The 18992-nt window shown below is 53.2% G+C and overlaps 5 protein-coding genes across 5 annotated transcripts; 2 read left to right on the top strand and 3 right to left on the bottom strand.

Annotated features, from left to right (window-relative positions):
• Nucleotides 1-3518: 3518 nt before the first annotated feature.
• N0V96_000821 (uncharacterized protein) lies at nucleotides 3519-4151 on the bottom strand (the record flags this gene model as incomplete). The annotated part of the gene is made up of 2 exons (XM_053193192.2): nucleotides 3519-3844; nucleotides 3965-4151. The coding sequence occupies 2 exons, from the start codon at nucleotides 4149-4151 to the stop codon at nucleotides 3519-3521; spliced, it is 513 nt and encodes a 170-aa protein (XP_053049310.2).
• Nucleotides 4152-6278: 2127 nt separating this feature from the next.
• N0V96_000820 (uncharacterized protein) lies at nucleotides 6279-7302 on the bottom strand (the record flags this gene model as incomplete). The annotated part of the gene is made up of 2 exons (XM_053193193.1): nucleotides 6279-6691; nucleotides 6933-7302. 2 exons carry the CDS (start codon nucleotides 7300-7302, stop codon nucleotides 6279-6281), a joined length of 783 nt encoding a protein of 260 aa, XP_053049311.1.
• Nucleotides 7303-12378: 5076 nt separating this feature from the next.
• N0V96_000819 (uncharacterized protein) lies at nucleotides 12379-12744 on the top strand (the record flags this gene model as incomplete). The annotated part of the gene is made up of 1 exon (XM_053193194.2): nucleotides 12379-12744. The coding sequence occupies one exon, from the start codon at nucleotides 12379-12381 to the stop codon at nucleotides 12742-12744; it is 366 nt and encodes a 121-aa protein (XP_053049312.2).
• A 385-nt stretch (nucleotides 12745-13129) lies between these two features.
• N0V96_000818 (uncharacterized protein) lies at nucleotides 13130-14644 on the bottom strand (the record flags this gene model as incomplete). Its single annotated transcript, XM_053193195.2, has 1 exon — nucleotides 13130-14644. One exon carries the CDS (start codon nucleotides 14642-14644, stop codon nucleotides 13130-13132), a length of 1515 nt encoding a protein of 504 aa, XP_053049313.2.
• Nucleotides 14645-17642: 2998 nt separating this feature from the next.
• Nucleotides 17643-18517, top strand: N0V96_000817 (uncharacterized protein; the record flags this gene model as incomplete). The annotated part of the gene is made up of 4 exons (XM_053193196.2): nucleotides 17643-17984; nucleotides 18041-18131; nucleotides 18185-18264; nucleotides 18329-18517. 4 exons carry the CDS (start codon nucleotides 17643-17645, stop codon nucleotides 18515-18517), a joined length of 702 nt encoding a protein of 233 aa, XP_053049314.2.
• Between the last annotated feature and the right edge of the window lie 475 nt (nucleotides 18518-18992).

Raw genomic sequence — 18992 nt, 5'->3', positions numbered from 1 at the left:
CGATGTTGGCAACCAGTTACACAAGAGCTCGATCTGCAAAACTCACAAAAAGGACAAGCAATTCGACTCAGGACCGCCATAACGCACATTCTATCCGGCATGTCAGTCAAGTTCGGCAACTTTTGAATATTGGGGAAGAACTCAAACAGACCCCGTCTGGTAGAGTGGTTGAACTGACCTGGCTGTCCCGTTGCTGGCGTCCCCCACTCGAAGCTGAGACGACCGAGGACGAGGCCATATCGGCGGAGGTTGAGAGAATGACCTGCAAATTTGTTATCTGAATGTTGTTTTGGAAAGTCAGGTGACATTTCAAGGGAAATTATTAGGATATTGTTGCTTACTTGTGCGGCTTGATGCTTGTAGTGCTGCATCAAACTGGGGGCTTAGGATGGCAGATTCTTCCTGGGTAGTAGTGGCTTGCGGCTTTGATATAAATGACAATTCCACCACCGTTGACCTGCTCCCTTAAAAGTCTTTGAGACTCAAGAAAGTTCTCTCTGCTTCTCTTCCTCTTTTATAGCGATCTTGCGACACGTTTCAAGAGGAGCAAGAAAAAGAAGTGTGTGGGACTGTATCAGTTTAAGCTACGGGCTTTGTTCAAAAAATCAGTCTGGTCCAAGACGACTTTAAAACAGACAAAGCCCTCATGACTCTAGCTACCTGATCCTCAGCGTGTGGCAACACCTCCCCTTTTCACAGTACGCTGGCTTCCTTGAGGCTATGCTAGTAAGGTCTTCAAGTGCGGCGACTTGCTGCTGGTAATTATGAATCTTCTTCAAGTTCGATACCTCAGACGAGATTCGAGATTTCTCCTGAGAAGCAGCCTCAGATGCTCTATAACCTCCTCTTCAGCCTGTCTTGCCTCTTTGGCGTTGAGTTTCTGCGGGCTCGATGCGTGCCTATAACACCACCAGTTATTCCGGCTGACTTGCAAGGCATGGCAAAGCCTTTCCGGACTATGGCCACGGGATAGACCTTTGGTGAACACCGGCCGGAAATCATGGTACAATACCTCCGCAACCCGGCGCGCGATCCCAATCCAGCCAGAAACAGGCCCAAGTCGCTTGAGAGTTGCCCTTTGAGCCGGACCACCAATCATATGATGGTAAAAGAATTGCATCCGCAGAGTCTGGAGATTTTCGGCAGCAGCCAACATCCTCGCAGCCCTACGACACAATTCACGATAACGGTTCTGCTGAGTCCTGGATGTGCTTGAAGATGGTGATGGCAACCATAGCTGAGGCTCGGTCTGAAGCACAATGGCTCGTAGGCAGACGATGTTGGTCCCCAAGTCTTTAAGCCAAACTACGAGTGTCTCCATGTCTTGCACATCAAAGTAGTTGGCGTAGAGCAACGCGCGCGCTTCGGCATGGACCTGCTTGCAGGTCCCCAGAAAGGCAACCGGTATGGACTCAGTTGTTCTCCGTGAATCATGGTGTCGCACATCCTTGCGCTTCCATCGGAATCTGGAACGGCCACAAGTGTAGCCATAGACCACCTTCGCGGTGATCGTGACGGTAGAACGGGTGAAAGCGATACTGTATATCTTGTTTCGTAATTCTGGTGGGAGCCGTCTTTTGTTTATAACGAAGTTAGTGCTATTCTTGAGTTCGCAGTTGTTTGAATGGAATCTGAACTCACAGCAACGGCGACTCCTCTTCCTTGGGCACTTCAGTTCTTAGTCTCTGTGACCGCTGTCAGTTCAAGTTTGATACAGCCGCGTTTGGGTGAACGAAGATCCATCACCTTTGGGTATGGCTGCTGGGGAGAACCGGGAGAAGATTCGCAACGTTGTCGCTTGTTGGACCGACTCTTGGAGTAACCAGATGACTGTTCAGCTTCCTTCGGTTCTGCGAGAACATCAGGCATGCTAAGATATTGTCAGTTCTCTATCACAGAGTCTCATAGAGATAAGCCTACTTCAGAGACATGACAGCTGTAATCAATGCGGGGTCTGGTTTGGAGTGCATGATTATCGTACTTGTCCGCTGACAGAGCCGTGTTGACAATTCCAAAATCAAATGTTGCAAAAGCCTGATGGCGATTGATTGTGAGATGACTCAATGAGGCGCAGGAAAAAGGTCTGAACGAGGACCAGTGTCTCAGATTCCATTTTAAGACTCTACAGACTGGTAAGAGTCTGCTTCAACTCAAAGCAATCGCGAGACATTTCTACCACCTGCTAGATATGAAGGATGTCTTAATTTGGATCTAGGATTCCCTGGCAGGAGTGGCCCGTTGTATGAGTTCTTCCAAAGCTGCCTTTGAGTAGCTCGCCCGCATGACCAAGCCCGAAAAGCCTTTGAAAACCCTTGTGTGAAAAGACGTTGGCGGGCGTAGCTGAAGAACTCTGGCCTTGAACAACGGCAACAAGAGTCTAGAGTTAGTCTTGGCATTCGGACTTATTGCTTCTACGTTACAAGAGCTCAGCAATGGGTCCGATGGCCTGAGCTAAGCACGTCTTCTTCGAAGGGGCCAAAAAGTCCTAGTAAAAACAATTGAAAACCCCGACAGAGCATCCTAAAGTAATCCCTCTACACACGTTTTCATCCGAAATAGTTGAGACTTCTAGACCCGGATATAACCGGGAAGGTCGCCAATCCTCTCGTTGAAAGAATTGCAAATGAGTACTCTTGCTCGCCAAATGAAATTCAAGATCGCCTAATTACGAGGACATGTGGGGAGCGATGGACATGAGGTGCTAATTCGCCGTACAGATGCTTCATCGTTGTGACGACTCTGTTGACAAAGCTGGCACTTCAAGGCCTAGAGTTCTTCCTATGACTCGAGAAATCAGCCGGTATCAAGCTTCACGACTCTGTGAGACTTCACAAATGCGGCGGGGGCAGTCCGAACGGCCTGACCCGTCCGACTTTCTGCAGTGGATTCTGCAGCGGGCACTTCCATCTTAAAGGCGCCCGCAATAGGCCCACCCGAACCCATATTTTAGGGAATGATTCGCGGTACCCAGTTCGATCAAGTGTCCTCAAGACTCTGTCAAGTCCTGTTTATGTCATCAGACTTGACCCTTTAGACTTTTCAGTGCTTTCCAAGGCTCTCGAGTCGTCTTGGAGCTTAAAGATCCGGCCCCTCGTTTTCGCTGTCTTATCTTCCCGTCTCCCTTCTCAGATGTACAAGTACATATCGGAATCACACCGAAAGTCCTGTCAGCTGGCGATCTTTCCAGCAGGCCAACGAGTCAGCCAGTCTATGAGACTTCTGACAGCCCTCAACTCATATTCGAGCCTCTCAGAGCAGGGCATCGCTGCTTTATTCGGACATATACCCACATGGATTTGCGTGCGATGACTTCCCCGGGGTCCACGTATGCAGCTGTCAGCCAGTTGGTTGGAGACGCGTGAATGGCATCCTCCAAGGGCTGAGATCTTGGCAACTCCATTGTATTCGTACTTGGCCTCACTTGTACGAGATGCTATATCACAAAATGTTGAGGTCACAAGCAGATCGAATTTTACGTTCCCCATGCGTTCAAGCAATGAATGCCCTAGCTGAATCCGTCAAGGCCCCGTTTTGACCTTTTGCGCAATGCCGATGATATCCTCCTCTGCCTTGCGTTTGTCACGACTTCCCTCTTCTAGAATCTCCACTTCAGGTTCCGCCCTTTTACCCTCAACGAAATCCCCCATTGTCAAAGGGCTGTATTCCAATACGGCCACGTGTTGCTCCTCTTGACAACCTTCCACGTCGCCCACGCGTTGGCAGCAGCTCCATCTAAAGCCCTCTGGAACATCAGCTCGAGATTCTTCGCTGTCCATTTCGTAAAACTGTCCAATGTCGTCGATCGTTTCCCAGACCTCTAGATCTTCGTCCAACTCAAAATCTCCTATACGCACGTCAGCGTAATGTCCTTTCGTTACTCGCCAAGCACGTGTGGTCACACGAAGCTTTACATTCCCCGCTCATTCCGGATACGGTATTGACTGTGGAATTCCATCATACTGACCAGGGTGGTAACGACATGCATCAGGAGCGTTCCTGTTGACATCAAACTTCTCCTTAAAGTTGGCGCAGACATCCGTTCTTGGCATCTTCTGCAACAGGTCAACGGCTCGCCGGCGGACCCGCTCATCCTCCCTGCAGAGTGCGAACAATACTTTTCGAGCATCGGTGCCCGAAACGGCTTCCAACATGGCCGCCGTTTCCCGATTCGGGGCGGCGGTCTGTTCGGCTCGCTGTCTTACTCGATCAACCATTGATTTCTTGGTTGCCGTTGGCGTGTCGCGCCGATAGATTGATGTTTTCTTCGGGCCGGGCAAAAAGTGTTTTGCGATATCGGACTTGAACGGGGGTAAATTGGTGTTTAGCTTGGTACTTTTACTTTGTACACCAGTCCCTTTAGTCGAGTAGGCAAGTAGAGCAAAGTAGTTGGAATTAGTAGTCGAGTATCTCCGAGTAGGAGCGGAAATGTGAGATCTGAAATATGAGTACCTTAACCGAATTCCAAGCAACTTGCTCGACGTTACAGATGGACCGCAAGCTTTGCCTTTCGTAGACATTTGAGAGCCTTCTACGTTCTCAATTAACTGCCTACACTCCAGAACTGCCATCTAGACCGCGCCCACTTAGTGTACGCGTAGAGTCCCACAACTAGTGTACTCCCCCAACCCGGAATGACGGGGATGCAAACCAGTTTCCAAAAGGGTTCACCGGGGTCATTTTCCTCCTTTTAGGGATCATGTTCATTCTTGTCAATCAGAATTGAACGGCCGGGGGTGTTTCACTCAACTCCCACAGACACCCGTTTCTTTTACCCGTACACTACCCGTCTTCCCCCGGTGCCCCCCCTCCCCAGCATCCCGTAGATCAGGGTTTGCCGGGGAATCTCGGATGGTCAGGGTCATCCCTGCTCGCCAGGTGGCCTCATTGGATTCCTCGCACACAGAGCCCTGCTGTGGCACCGCAAGCTTACGGCTCTCCAGTCTCTAGAGTTCAGAGTACAGGGCATTTACCCATGACCCCAGGGGCGGTCCAGCGGCTGGTTAGCTGACGAAAGGCAAGTAGCCTGTAGGTGGTGCGTCTTGTGTCCCCCAAGAGCCACACACACACACTCTCTCTCAACCCTCTCTGGAGTTTGGTCCGGGTTTTGGGGGACATATTTCCTGTGCGACCACCGGGTGCGAGCCTACTGGTTCATTCGGTCTGGCGTCTGTACTTCGTACTTGCGTTGCTGGCTGGCAAGCTTCATATTCCCTGGAGCGGGATCGCTAGGCCGCTTCTGGTGTCCCTTGCAGATTCAAGCGCTTGCTGCAGATGATATCGGACCGCTCTGGGCAGGACGCTTCCGGTTCGTCTCACCACCGCATCGTTGTCGTCGTCGGCGAACCATGCGAATTCCGCCACCGCCAGTCCCATGAGGCGAAAATGCGAGCCATCTCGATCCTGGGAATGCCGCCTTAGTTGGGCAGCGCGTGTTTTTCTCACCTCATCAATGATCAGTACATGTTACGGATGATTTTGAAATTTGGCTCGTGAAAAAGGGAAGTCTGGTAAATTGGATCGCTGGCAAACTTGGGCTCGCCCCGTTCGTCTTTCTAGATCGATGTTCTCTCTGTGTCGGGGGCTATCTTCACCCCGTTCTTTTTGCTGCCCCCGTTCTCCCCCCCAGTGTTCTTCACATCATTGGTTCTTCCACCACTGAAATACATTTGATATGCTCTTACGCTCTGCCTCCATTATTCGTGACCTCTTTGATGTGCGAGGATATCCTCATGCTAGGCAATGAAATGCCAGCCTGGCCAATATGTCAGGCACAAAGTGGCTGGTTGGGCAAAAAAGCTGCCCCCCAAAAGTATAGTAGTGTCGCCCCCTCCAAATTTCTTGCCTGACCAATTTCAATGTTGCTTGCTCGCTTCATCCATCAAATGTCTTGTTGTATCAAACTTGCCAAAATGCTATGCCTCCCCCTTCCCCCAAGGAAGATGCTTTGCTTCGCTCCGCTCCGCTCCGGTTTTTTAGAAGTTGTGCCCGATTGCCGCTTTGACTCCCTTCCAGTCTGTTCACAGCCCTGCCAGCACCTTAAAAAAATCCATCTCAATCTCGCGTGGCCTTGTCGACCGGTTGACCGACCACCATCGGTCGGGAGGCCGGGAGCCCATCCGATTGACCGAAACCGTAAAAATTTCCTTGACCGGTCTACCAAAACCAGTCTCGTCCGAAAGGCCGAAAGGAGGGGAACCATGGAAGCGAGTTCGTTTCTGAAATGGACCATAAACATGCCCTTAAAATAATAAACAATCCAAGAAAACCTTTTTCGAACGTCATTGCTCTTGGTGGTGGTGATGATGATGCGTTGTCGTCGTCGTCGTTGCCGTTGCCGTTCTCACAGTCATGGTTGCCGTCGTCGCCTTGTGGCCGGTGTCCGTCGGTGAGCTCGAGATCGTGTAGTGCTGCTGATGCGGCGGCGGTCCCAGCTCCTCCGACGAGGCGTCGTCGAGCTCTAGTGGATCGTCCTCGAGGTCGGACAGCTCGTTGCCACGGCCCTTCTTGCTCCTGTCCGGGTTGGCCTCGTGCGTGCCACGCACGCAGCCCTGCCTGTCGCCCAGTCTTTGGCAGCAGCACCATCGGAACGCCGCGGGATACTCTAAACGGTTGGAATCCGTGTCCAGCTCGTCTGACGATACGTCGTCCCAGATTGTTGGTATTTGAGTCTCATCCCAAAGCTCCAGTTCGCCTAAACGATGGGGTGGGTGCACGAGTCAGTATCACCCTTCAAACAACGAGAATGAGATACCCTTCTAACAGCTTGTCCAGTGTAGTGTTTTCGCTAGGAAAGAAGATGCACGGCATGGAAATGAGACAGCAGTAGAGTTGGAAAGAGAGATGAAGAAGCTCTACCAGTCTGGTGTTGCTTCTGCTTCCGCTGCTGTTGCTCCTGCTGCTGTTGGGTTTCCACGCTCTGCTTGCTTGCTTACCTGAGTGGTACCAACATGAGCCGAAGCTGTTCTCGTCGGCCGTGAAGATGCCGTCGCACTGAACACAAATCTTGGGCTCGCCGGTTGCCTTTCTCTTTTTTGGATTTGACGGACTTGAGATGGAATTGGGGCTCCTCTTGGCACTATCCTCCTCGTCCTCTTCCTCGCGGACATCGGCCTCAAAGCGCAGCAGCCGCTCAAGCTGCCTCAACGCCTGGGCTCGAACCCGTCGGTCATCGCAGAGAGCTACGAGGATGGCGCGGGCGACGGGCGCTGGCGCCTGAGCGAGGCCGTCGAGGTCCGGGGCGGCAGCGGCGGCAGCGAAGAAGGAGGACGACGGCGAGTCAACGGGCGAAGATGCGAAAGCCATTGCCGGGATGATAGCGGACGGCGGACAGGCGGACGGGGACCGTGAACGACGGGGAGACGACGCCGTTTGGGTCGATGGTTTAAAAAAAAGGTTCATTGAGGCTCTCTACGGCCTCGGGAGGGGGGGGTATTTCTGGGTTCTGGGTTCTGTTGCCGGAAGCCCTTCCCCGGATGTGTCAGCTCACGGATGCATTAGCAACAAAGTGTGTCTTCAAGGGGTGGTGGGTAGGTTGATTGGAGGTCGGCCGTGTCCGAGGAGAGAAGGGGGAATGAATGGGACGGGGGATGCGGGTGCGGTGGCCGGGCCTGCAGGTCAGGTTATTGACGGCAAGGCGAAGGTCAAGGTGGATGGATGGATGTATCCGTAGAGGCGTACGTGGACGAGTTGCCAGTCGATCCGTCGTACTACCGGGCAGCAAAGGCAGCAAAAGAAGGGGACTAGAAGGGGGGGAAGCGAGAGAGTGAGAGAGAGACACGAGACGCACAGAAGAGAGAAAGTGAGCTCAGAGATAGGTACGGATGGAGAAGAGTGGGACGGGGAAGTAGGAAGTGAGAGATGCGGCCCTTCTGCCGGCCGGCCGGTCCTGTCGGTCCAACTATACTTTAGCTTGTTGGGATCTGCTTTGCTGGGAAGTCTGTCAAGGCCAACAAGGGCCCAGGTGCTGGATCATGGATGCGTATGGTATGGATTATGGATATGGCTGGCTGAGGAGAGGTGACGAGATGGATGGGAGGGGCTCGGCCGGGGGATAGAATCACATAGCTCCAGCAATCCCATGGTTGTAGCATGTGCATTGCCGGGAGACGGAGACGGAGGACCCTCTCACTCCTCTCACACTCCATGTCGACACTTGTCGAGAGGGTGGTGTGGGTGAGAGCAGTCCATGACCTCAGAGACCAAGAGAGCAGAATGCCGCCAGCGGCGACTTGCGGGGTCAGAGGCTAGAAGCATTAGGGTGTGTATTCGACATCCAGGGCTGTTCCGCTGCAAGATGCCCGTTTGAGCGATGAGAAAGGGATCCAGGGGCCGGCTCGTGACCATTCACCAACTTCTGTCATATTTTCGAAGCGATACTTTCAGGCCTAGCCGTTCCTTGGATCATAAAGTATGTGGTGGCCGCCGCCGAACCATGCCATGCGATGCCGTGCCATACTTTTTCGTTCTTTTGCCCATACGGGCCCCCATGCCAAACCGTTCCATGCTCCATACCATGGCCGGCCAGACCAGACTAGACGCGAATTCGACCTAACCAGACCAAAGCAGAACCAGAACCAGAACCAGGGGGGAAAGGACGGGGCATATGATCTGGTGCTATGTATGCAGTGCCATGTCTCGCAAATTGGATTGACTCTGGCTGTGAGTGGTGGTGACTTTGCCAGCAAATCACGGCTCTCGGAGTGCCACAACAACAGAACATTTGAACATTTGAACCCTTCAACTTTTCCTCTTCCCACCCCGCCAGGCTTGCCGCTTTGCAGGGCCCTGCCGAGCCTGTTGAGAAAAGGTAAAACCAGAACGGGAGATTTGACCGTGCGGCCCTCTGGGGACCAAGGTAATATCTGGTATTCCCGTCTCCGTGCCCCGTCCCACGGTCCTGCTGCTACCAATCCCGAACTGGGAACCAGAGAAGATCAGTGGATGCACGATGTGCATGGCGTCATGTACGACTGTATAGATGCAGGCACCGATGTCTGCCGCGGCGTCGGTGTCGCAAGGGAACTGGGAACTGGGGTGGTGGGAGGGGGGCAAGACTCAAGAGAGAAAGAGACGGCGGGAAACTCTAGGAAACAAGACAAGATTACCTACTGTTAGGGCTGCCCGGTTTGGTTTGGATGGGTAATATTAAATGGGGTTAAAGCGTGAATCGAATTTTGGGTGCGGCAAGCGCGCGTAGCGACAGAAAATCTAAACTTGGCCTCAGCTTCTTGCCAGGGACCATCGGGAACCAAGAATGGACTTGGACTGGACGATTCATGTGTGGACGGTCGGCGGCCGGGGGGTGTGAGCGGACAGGCTCGGCGAGCACACACACACCAACTCTTGGTTTCTCACTATCTGTTTCTCTCTTCGTCTCTTTTCATTGCGGATAATAGTGACACACAGACACAACTAAGTAGCTGAGAGACTTCGTACTCACATTACACTAGTCGGGCAATAATGCCAACGGCCGTCGATGACACTAACATCGGATCGTAACACCAACGCCAAACCTATGGGGGGGAGGGGGCCACTCTGCAGTTCTTGTGGCCCCCAAGTGCCCTTTTATCCCATCAAGAGAGACCAGACGGAGGTAGGAAAAACGAACCCGCGCCGGCGCCAATACCAAACGGTCCGACGCCATTCCCAGTTGCGCCAAAAGGCCCGGCCGGTTGGGGGCGGGCTCTCTACCCCGAGATCTGGTAATGTATGCGCCGCACACTCAGTGAACCACTACAAACAAGCAAGCAAGCAGTTGATTAAAAGAGCGCAGCCAGCAGGGGACGGCGGCGACGGCGGCGGCGGCACGCTGCCCACCTGCGGGCCGATCCTGTCTTGGCTTTGGCCTTTAAAATCCAGCTTTGGTCCCTTTGCTTTTTCATCTTCCCCTTGTTGGTGTGGTCTTTTTTTGGGGGGAACGGTATCTTGCGACGAAGCTGCGATTCGTCGAGGACCGAGGTGAGGACCATTATCCCGTCCCCCGAGCGTCTACTTCACGCCCCGGAGGAGAGAATCGACAAAGAAGAAACGATGGTCCAGCCACACCGAGCTGGCCGACGACACTCGGTGAAGGGAGCCCAGTGTCGAATCTCCAATCTCACCCAAACACCTTGTCCATCTATTGGTTGTTTTTTTGTGTCTCTTGCTGCCCCCCAACCTGTCTCAAGTTAAGATGCGGGAAGGACCACACACCACACCCCCCCATTGTTGGAGTTTTGCTGTTCGGTTAGACGGTAAGCATTGACAGGGAGTCCGCCACGTCGGACCTGGAGACAAGAGCAAGGAACCAGAAAATCGGACGACTGGGCTTGATGATGCGTCGTGGGATGTCTTCAGTTCAGCTGGACTGGGAACCCAGGTCGACACTTGCGCGGCTCCTGCTTGCTCGCTTGCTCTATCGCCCGACTGTGGTTGATGTGGTCGACACACGGCACGACTAACCGGAATGTCGGATATGCTGATGGTTGCTGACGGGCGTTTTGCCGTTATGCTAGAGTCTGGACCTTGTTCCAGTCTCGCGGAGGAATGCCCAGAGAAGGCATCGTCTGTTGAAGATGACGCCGTGAGACTCAAGAGAAGGGTCGTAGTGATATTCAGGCTGGATATCAATGACACCATAACGAGGAGGACGGAAGAATGTGTTGCGAGGTGGGAATGTAGAAAGGTAAGCTGACATGGACGTGCCGGTAGTTGACTTTGGCTCTAGGGCACGGACTCGGAGGATTTCTCTTTCTCACATTTCCATCCGTCTGCTTTTTTCCCCATCTCAAGATCTGCATGGTACGTGGTCTCCCATTTCGGTGCTCTCTCGGCAAGTTGAAGTCTGGAGGGTGCCATTGAGTTGCTGGGGCAAGTCGAGATTCGGTAAGCGGCTCTTCTTCTCTGACGGTTTCGTCCGACCTATGGCATAAGGTAGTACCGAGTTTACAGACCGGACTACATCTTCTTCCCTCGCTTCGTGTTCTCGACCGGCCAGTCTCTAGATGCATCACCTTACTTTACCTGCATTCTATCGAAACCGGCGAGCAGCGACAACACCACGCCATCACACATATTTCCTCCTACCCTGCATGGTCAGTTATCAGAAAAACCCAACATCGAGAGGCCGCCGACGATGCTGCCACTGACGTTGGACGTTCACTTCTGCACCGGGCCCCCGATGTCTTGGTTCACAAGCAGGCCGGCCGTGTCTCGGACCCATCAAAACCAGGGAGACTGAAAACCCTCCACTGCAAGTCTGGTCTCGTCTGCGGTTGCGCGGGTGCGGTACAATCGGTACTGCAACCGACTGCCGCACTGCATTGCATACCTACACACTACCACACACTACCACACACGCCTCAAGAGTGTACGAGTTTTGCGTAGGTATTCACGTCAGCTTCCGCTGCCTACGCATGTCTCACCAATGCTTTCCTATTTCAGCGGTTCACCGTCCCGCCCAGCCGTTTTCCAATTCGTCTATCGCTCGACTCGGGGCTTGTCTTGGGCTTTTTCATGTCTCTTGAGGCTTGCCAACCGCATCCTTCACCGCCTCACTTGTCGAATCTTGCGGAATGGGCCGCTTGTTCATGACGGAGATGAGGCGTTTCCATCCCGGCAGCAGACGCGAGAACGAAGTTTACTGGTGGTCAAGCCACGGCCGGCGGGATGAGCTCCCCCCATAGTATGATCTGATGCAGCGATGCTCGCCTTGCTAATCTCGAACTGTCGAATCATACCCTGGAGATCCGATCCCCGGTTACACAAAGTTGAAGCTCAGAGTTCACGCCAAGCCTCATGTTACCCTGTCGCAGGCAAATTAGAGAGCGAAACAAATCGCATCCTTCAAAGGCATCCCGCTCTCCTCGCTGCCACGACAGTCAAACCTCAAACATTGACGTCGAGAGGCCCTTCAAAAGAGCATCAGCCCATTTCGAAAGCCACAACATCCCAAATTTCCAAAATTCAAGGTCCTCCGGATACCTGGAATCAAAATGTCTCAAGCCACAACGTCCAGTTCAGGGGTTCCCTAGCAGAGTGACAGTGATAGCCCAGTCCGTATTGGTTTTAGACTTTCCAGCTAACCACATATCGCACGTCATGCCCGCCCAGAAACACTGCCACCAGTGCGACCCCTCGAAGAACAAACTCCACAGGTTCGTCTCCCTCCGCTCGGGTCGTCCCCGTCCCGAAGGGAGCCCCGAAGGGAGGACAAGTTCGACCCAGTCCACTCCAGTCCATCCTCTCGTAGACTCGTAGCATTGCCGAACCAGAGCTTCTCCCTAGATGTGATTCCTCAAGATTCTCAATTTCATCCGGTGACCGGACATAAGCACGATTACCAACCCTCATTCTACCAGACCACGAGCCCCAAGGTAGCGTGGTAGTCTCGACGGCACAATGGCACCAAGCACGGCGCGCCTCACAGTCTTCGTTTTCGGGCTCTCCTCCTTCGCAGCGGGAGTCCACTCCCTCCTCCGTCCCCAAGACTCCCTCAAGGCGCTAGACCTACCCGTTGCCGCTCTCCCCGCAGCCAACGGCAACGCTCTGGCCGCCATTGCGATGGGCATCTACTACACCCTAGCAGCCGCCCAAGACAACCGCGCCTTCTTTCTCGCCACCATACCAATGCGCCTGACGTCCGCCTTCGTGTTCTGGCGGCAGGACTGGGGTATCGTTTCCGGTTGGGAGGGTGGGAGCGCGGCCTTGACGCTGCTCGCCTTGGCTTGGGATGCTCGGCAGCGACCCAAGACTCACGAGACTTGAGAGGCTGGGCACACTCGCCTGCGGCCTGACGAAGATGCGGAACATGCCGGGAGATCGAGTATGGGTGATTCAGTCTGCTGTTCTAGATCTGAATTGATGTGCAGTTTTGACTGAGATGATGTCTTTCGATGTGAGATTTAATCTCAAGTTCCCATTCACGGCCAGTCGGTGAGGAGGGCAGCCTGTCCTGTGCAGTGTGGCCATGGAGGAGGAAAGATCATCACTGAAGACCAATAGCAGACCTGGTAGCAAAGACATGAGGCGAATCAGTCTTACATCCTGACCCATTCGTTTCCTCGAGGCTTCGCGGTCGGTCATGAAAAATAATTCAAATTGTAACGACTCATAATAAACATCAGTATCCAGCTATGAGATAGCATTCTCATTACACTTCACGAGGCGGCGCGACGTGAATCTGCCAATAGTTCGTCGTCTCCTTGGGTATTCTCGCCCTCTCTTCATCCGTCAATGTATCCTTTCCATATTCCTCATGCGTCACCCCCTCCGACAAGACGCCCTCTCTCGTACCGTTTTTCAAAAATGTCATAAACTCCATCGTCACCCTCACATACTCCCGTAACCCCTGCCGCACATCAATCGTAGCCCCCGTAGTCCAGCTAAGCAGCAACGGCTCAATGAGCGGCGCGTCAGTCACGCTGGGATGACTCGTCTCCAGGCTGGTCAGGAACCAGCTTGAGCCCACGCGCTTGAGTACGTCCCTCGCGATATCCCTGACTGTATCAAAGTGCGGCCGGCCGAAGAACGGTGTAATCTTCTTGGACCAGGAGTCGGAGTGGACGATGAGGATGGGCACGTCGATATCGGTGTTCAGTCGTCCGCTGCTCTTCCCTGGGTCGAGAGCAATACCTCCCACGGCCGGGTTCTCGCTTGATGTAGCACCTTTAAGAGCCTGTAGCGCGCCCGTTGCGCCAAAGGAATGGCCTGCGATGACTGTTTGGGAGAAGTCGAGTCTATCCTCCCAGTCCGCCAGGCCGCGGCCTTCTTTGCGGGCGTTGTCTGTGAAGATCTTTGACCCCTTTCCGGCGTGTAATGACCGCAACACCGCTATCGTCTCTTCAATCTCAGCTTGTCGAAAGGCGAGCTGCTGGAACTTCAAGTCATCAGACTCCATCTCCCTGCCGCCTCTCAGTTCATTCTTGGTGAGGTACATGACCCTGCGGCTCTTGCCGTCCGTAGCTGTAACGACCGAGCCAGGTCCGCTGCCGTCGCGATGCTCGATGGCAGCCACGACGATTCCGCGGCTCGCGAGCTCACCGCAGTAGTGCGTATAATCCGTCCGGGAGCTGGCCAGGCCGTGAGACAACGCCACGACGGGGAATTTTTCATTTCCTTTCCCGCTTGTCGATGAAAGAAGCGGCACATCAACTTGTGCTGGAATCTTGATGCCCCCCACCAAAGCCCATACTGCGAAGGTGAATATCGGTCGCGAGATGGAGTTGTTGAAGTGGGCGGCCCTCGCATAGCCCTCTGCTGTGAGGCTGATGGGTTTTGGAACCCAATAGTGATGACCTGCTCCCCTTACACCCTTCTCGGCTGGATAATACAAGGTGAACAGCACCGTTTCGAGGTTGAATGCGGCCTGGCCGTTGCTGGCGAGAACTGAGTCGCTCGTGTTGCGAACAGTACGGACGGGAACCTCGATGTCTATCGCCCCGACTTCAAATGGCCCCGAGTAGTTTGGTAGCCTGGATGCAAAGAGAGGTGACTGGATGAGGATGCAGTAGAAGACATAGAGCCCGATGAGACCCCACAGCAGGTATCCCACTGTAAGCCGCGGTCGAAGGGTTGTGAGGAATCTCTGCGACATGGAGCGACTCCATGGCTGCGCGGTCTTCATCCACTTCGGTGCGTTTTCCATCACGCTGTTATGATTACTCATTGTCCCAGTCTGCCGTCTGAAGATGTCGTTGTTGTCGTCTTGAAGCGGAAGCGGAGAGTCTGGGCCTTCAAAATCCGGGGCTTCGGCTAGAGCGTCGAGTTCCACATCGATGTCTCTGTAAGAAGGTAAGTGGCGTGAAGCCATAACGTGAGAAAGCTCTCATACGTCGAGTTTGTCGGGGCAAACGTTGTGATCCTTCAACTTGGAGGTGTGAAGTGGACAAGATGGGGTTGGCGCGGGCCGGAATCTGCGGCGGGAAGTTCGGCTGTGGCGTTACGTCATCACCTTTGGTGTTCGGACACCACGAGATGACAGCTGTCGTGCGTAGACGTCCAAGCAAGTAGACGCTCGTTACACTTATCTTATACAAAACTCATTGGTTCAGTAATCTGATCACCAGAGCTTTATGTTGAATTGCAAGAAATAGGCGCTCACTCGCCGACCGTGCGATCACGGACAAATGTGGTTGACCTGCCACCCAGGCCTTTGCCTACATCTGCTCGCTTATCCTCATATAAGCATATGCGATCACAACAGCTACGATTCGTATTCTCTAAAGCGTGTTCAAGATGCGCTGAAGGCTGATATCCAGGTTGTTGTAAGCGAAGCGACGTACCTTAGGTATTCATATCGCAACCCCAGGTTCCACTGTGGTGCACCAGTATGCCCACGGGAACGTCGAACAAGTGTTGGCTACAGCTTTGAGACCAAGTGATTGTAATCTTCAAAAAATGGTTGAGTTGACATTTAGGTAAACGGCACGGGTTTTGACTGCCCCAGTTGTTCCCGTTCGCCCCGCGATGCGTAGCGCGCCTCAACCACGACTGCCTTGAGCCCGAGGCGATCGTCCGACTAGTCATGAACTGTGAGCCTTGGTAGAAATGATGTCGATACGAGAAAAACAGGACCGCTTAGTGTATTCAAACTTCCTAGTACCAGACGCAGTTGACATAAGAAGGACAAGCTGATGCCTCGGCTCTCCCGAGTATCATGCCGTCAGTGTCAGCCAAAACCAAGGAGACAAACTCCCGGAGAATATTCTAATAAAGTTCCCCTACTATGTCGCAGATGAGCCTTAGTGGAAGTCGCGATGGAGCTGGACGTGCTTTGCTCCAGCTCGCCGGGGCACAGCGGATGGTTTCATGGCATGGCTCAGGGTGGAGTCGGTCAAGAAACGCCATGACCGAAGGCTCTTTTCTGATTTGTCTTAGCCGCCGAGTTGTCTCCTGCGAAAGCCTGCCCGTCAAAGCTCCTATACGGAACAGGGGAGATCTCCACTTTGAACAAGGGAACACGAATGCAAATCAGTATGTTTGCACCTTCTCGTAGTGGATCGAGGTACTGAGGCCTTTTGGGGAGTGGAATAATCCTCAGCAGTGGCCTTTGATGGTACTTTACCCGATGGTCATCAACTAATCCTCAGTCAAGGCATCTGCCATGAGAGAAGTGAGGATAAAGGCGTCTTTGGATGCCGCTTGTTCCTTGGGAGTTTCAAGAAGCAAGCTTGACTGTCTGTTGTAGACCTGTGAAAGACCTATTTCAACTCATAAAAGGAGACCGTTTGCGCTCAAGCGCGCTCAAGCAGGTAACAGTGAGTAGGCCCTCACATCTCATCGGTTATTTTGAAAAGCAATTTGTTGTTATCGGTTGCTCAAAGAACTCGCCCGCTCAGGTATGATATCGTTTCCGACCTGTTCTCAGAGCTAAGCATCAGTTATATTGATGACGAAAGCTTGATCCGCGGTATGCGACTACCTTAGACTGCATCACAAATCTCGCGACAGCACCTGAGACAGGTAAGCGCCTTCCGGGTTGTCTTACTAGATGGAAGAGTTAAACAAAGACCGAGGCATGAGTTGTTGCCGCGGAGCGAATCGTAGCCCAGTCTGCTGGTTGATCAAATCAATTCAAGCTAGTAAGGTCAGAGGTTGGCCTCAGGAGTGCTCGTAGAACTCTTGCGGCCGACCGGGGATAGCTGCATGTGTGGATATGTCCAGTCGATGAAGGAGCTTAGCCACCATTGACAACAATATCATCTACATGAGTTACAACGGATCACCAGGGTCTATGAAGAGGGTTGCTGGAGAATGTTTACTCAAATAGCTGGGATGAACGCCATGTACGCTGCCGCGCTGCCGCGCATATTACAGATTCTAGCCAATCGCATTTGTCTCTACAGAGCATCGAACGGATTCCGGAACGAAGGATCTGGACCTACCCCGGTATCGTTCGTTTTCCTAAAGACCCCGTTAAATAACCCATGACGTGCATCATAACCGCTTCGACCAGTCGCATCTCTCACCTTTGCTCCATTGCTCACCATAGCCCCCATGCGAAGACCCGCGATGTACCGTGCCTACCCTACCCTAGATCACCAACCATGGAGCCGATCATCCGCAATTCGTTTTGCAGCCTTTTCACAACTACAGACTTCTCCCACCGCCGACCGAATCGAGAGTCTCGAAATGCGAGTTCTGGCCCATGATTGGCGGCTCAAGGTGAAACACACCATGCTGAGACCATGTGGTCCACCACTCAACGTTGAATCGGCCGAGAACCCGATAGCTTGTTTGGGGATTCGCTTTTGATTCCATCTTGGGATGGTCTAGCAACCCCAGTCTTGGCCCCGCCAGGTCAGAGGCGACTCTTCGATGGGGAATCCTCGCGACCTTCATTGTCCTTCAGCCAACTCGACTGTCCTTCTTGCCACGCTCCTTGCATTCTCTGTCGCAAATGACCTGAAGTTGGGCCAAAGCAGCCTCGGCTGGTTTGATTGCCGCGATGGACGGAAAAAGGTGGTTGATATTGACTCAGCTTTCGGATTGACGGCTGCCATCGCAACTCAACATATAAGTAGCGCAGCGTCCCCTCGTCCCATCTTGACTTTTTCTTTGATAGAAGTCTTCAGAGTAACTCGACGCCAACGTAGCATCTGCCCAACGAACAACCTTTTCTGTCAAAATCACTAGTGCAGAGCGCTTATTTCAATTCCGCAAACATGGTCTATTCACCCGTCGTCGCTTTAGGTTTTCAGGGTGCCCTGCAGGGCAGGAGCGAGGTCTATTCTCGACAAACGAACGCGACGGGCTGTGCGACGGGCGTGCATATGATTGTGGCCCGGGCCAGCACCGAACAGCCGGGCACGGGAGTCATTGGCGCCATCGCGAACAACATCCAATCGCAGGTTCCGGGGTCCGACATCGTCCCGGTCGATTACCCTGCGCTGCTGAATCCTTACCAGCCGTCGCAGAAGGCTGGTGTCACGGCGATGACGAAGCTGGTTCAGGACTACGCCAAGGCGTGCCCTCAAACGAAGATGGTCCTCATGGGATACTCGCAAGTGAGTGGTCACTCATCGTGACCAGACCAAGACAGGATGACTTACGAACCACGAAGGGAGCACACGTTACTGCCGATGTTCTTTGCGGCACAAGCGAGACCGGGTTCGAGGCAACAGAGCCCCAGGCTACTGACGTTACGGATAAAAGTACGTTCCGAACGACGTCGAGAAATCTCTGCCAGTCACTAACATGAACTTAGTCGCCGCCGTTGTCCTCATGGGCGACCCAAGCCACGTGACCGGGCAGCCCTTCGATCAAGGAACCAGCCAGAAGAACGGCGTAAGCAAGACGAAGAAGAACCTCTCCGGCCAGGATAGACTTTGCTGACCAATTCACCTTCTAGATCTTTCCAAGAACCAAGACTGCCGGGTGCGATGCCGTCTCCAGCAAGATGGCCTCCTTCTGCAACAGCGGCGACCCGTTCTGCGACAGCGGGGCCAACATCCAGGTTCACCTGAGCTACGTCCAGTCTGATGGAGACGCAGCCACAAAGTTCATCATGTCCAAGGTCGGCGGCGGCGCTGCGGCATGACTGGGAGAAGGCACGGGTGCGAGGCAGTCTGTCAGCCTGCGCTTTTTACTGTACATGACTCTGCTGGCACAGATTGTTGGTTTACTGATCTTGTGAAGGAGGGCTTCGCCATGATTGCTTCATGAGCTTGGCACCGGTAAATACCTTTGTTTTTCATGTTGATACATATTGATTAGTTGAAGCATAGTTAGCGTACAAGAATATGTTCGGGTTTTAGCACATCCCGTAGTCACAAAGATGAATACTCACGTGTCCTTCAGCTAGATACTCCTTATGGCCAACGGCTGATCACTATGGCATATTTCCAGCGTGAAGCTTTTGGTGGAGGCTGGAAAGTGTCTCCAGCATCTCAGGAAGGGTATGGTGGAGAGGTCAGTTGCTGTGGGAATGTTAGAGACACGCATGCCTGCAGAAGAGGCATGGCAAACCATTAGATCCACAAATCTAGATTGTCATCCCATCGAGTACGGAATGG

Source organism: Colletotrichum fioriniae (genome assembly GCF_027942845.1).
Source record: "Colletotrichum fioriniae strain IMI 355084 chromosome Unknown scaffold_1, whole genome shotgun sequence".
NCBI classification, from domain to species: domain Eukaryota; kingdom Fungi; phylum Ascomycota; class Sordariomycetes; order Glomerellales; family Glomerellaceae; genus Colletotrichum; species Colletotrichum fioriniae.
The sequence above is the reverse complement of the archived record's forward strand: the minus strand, read 5'-3'. Positions and strand labels throughout refer to the sequence as shown.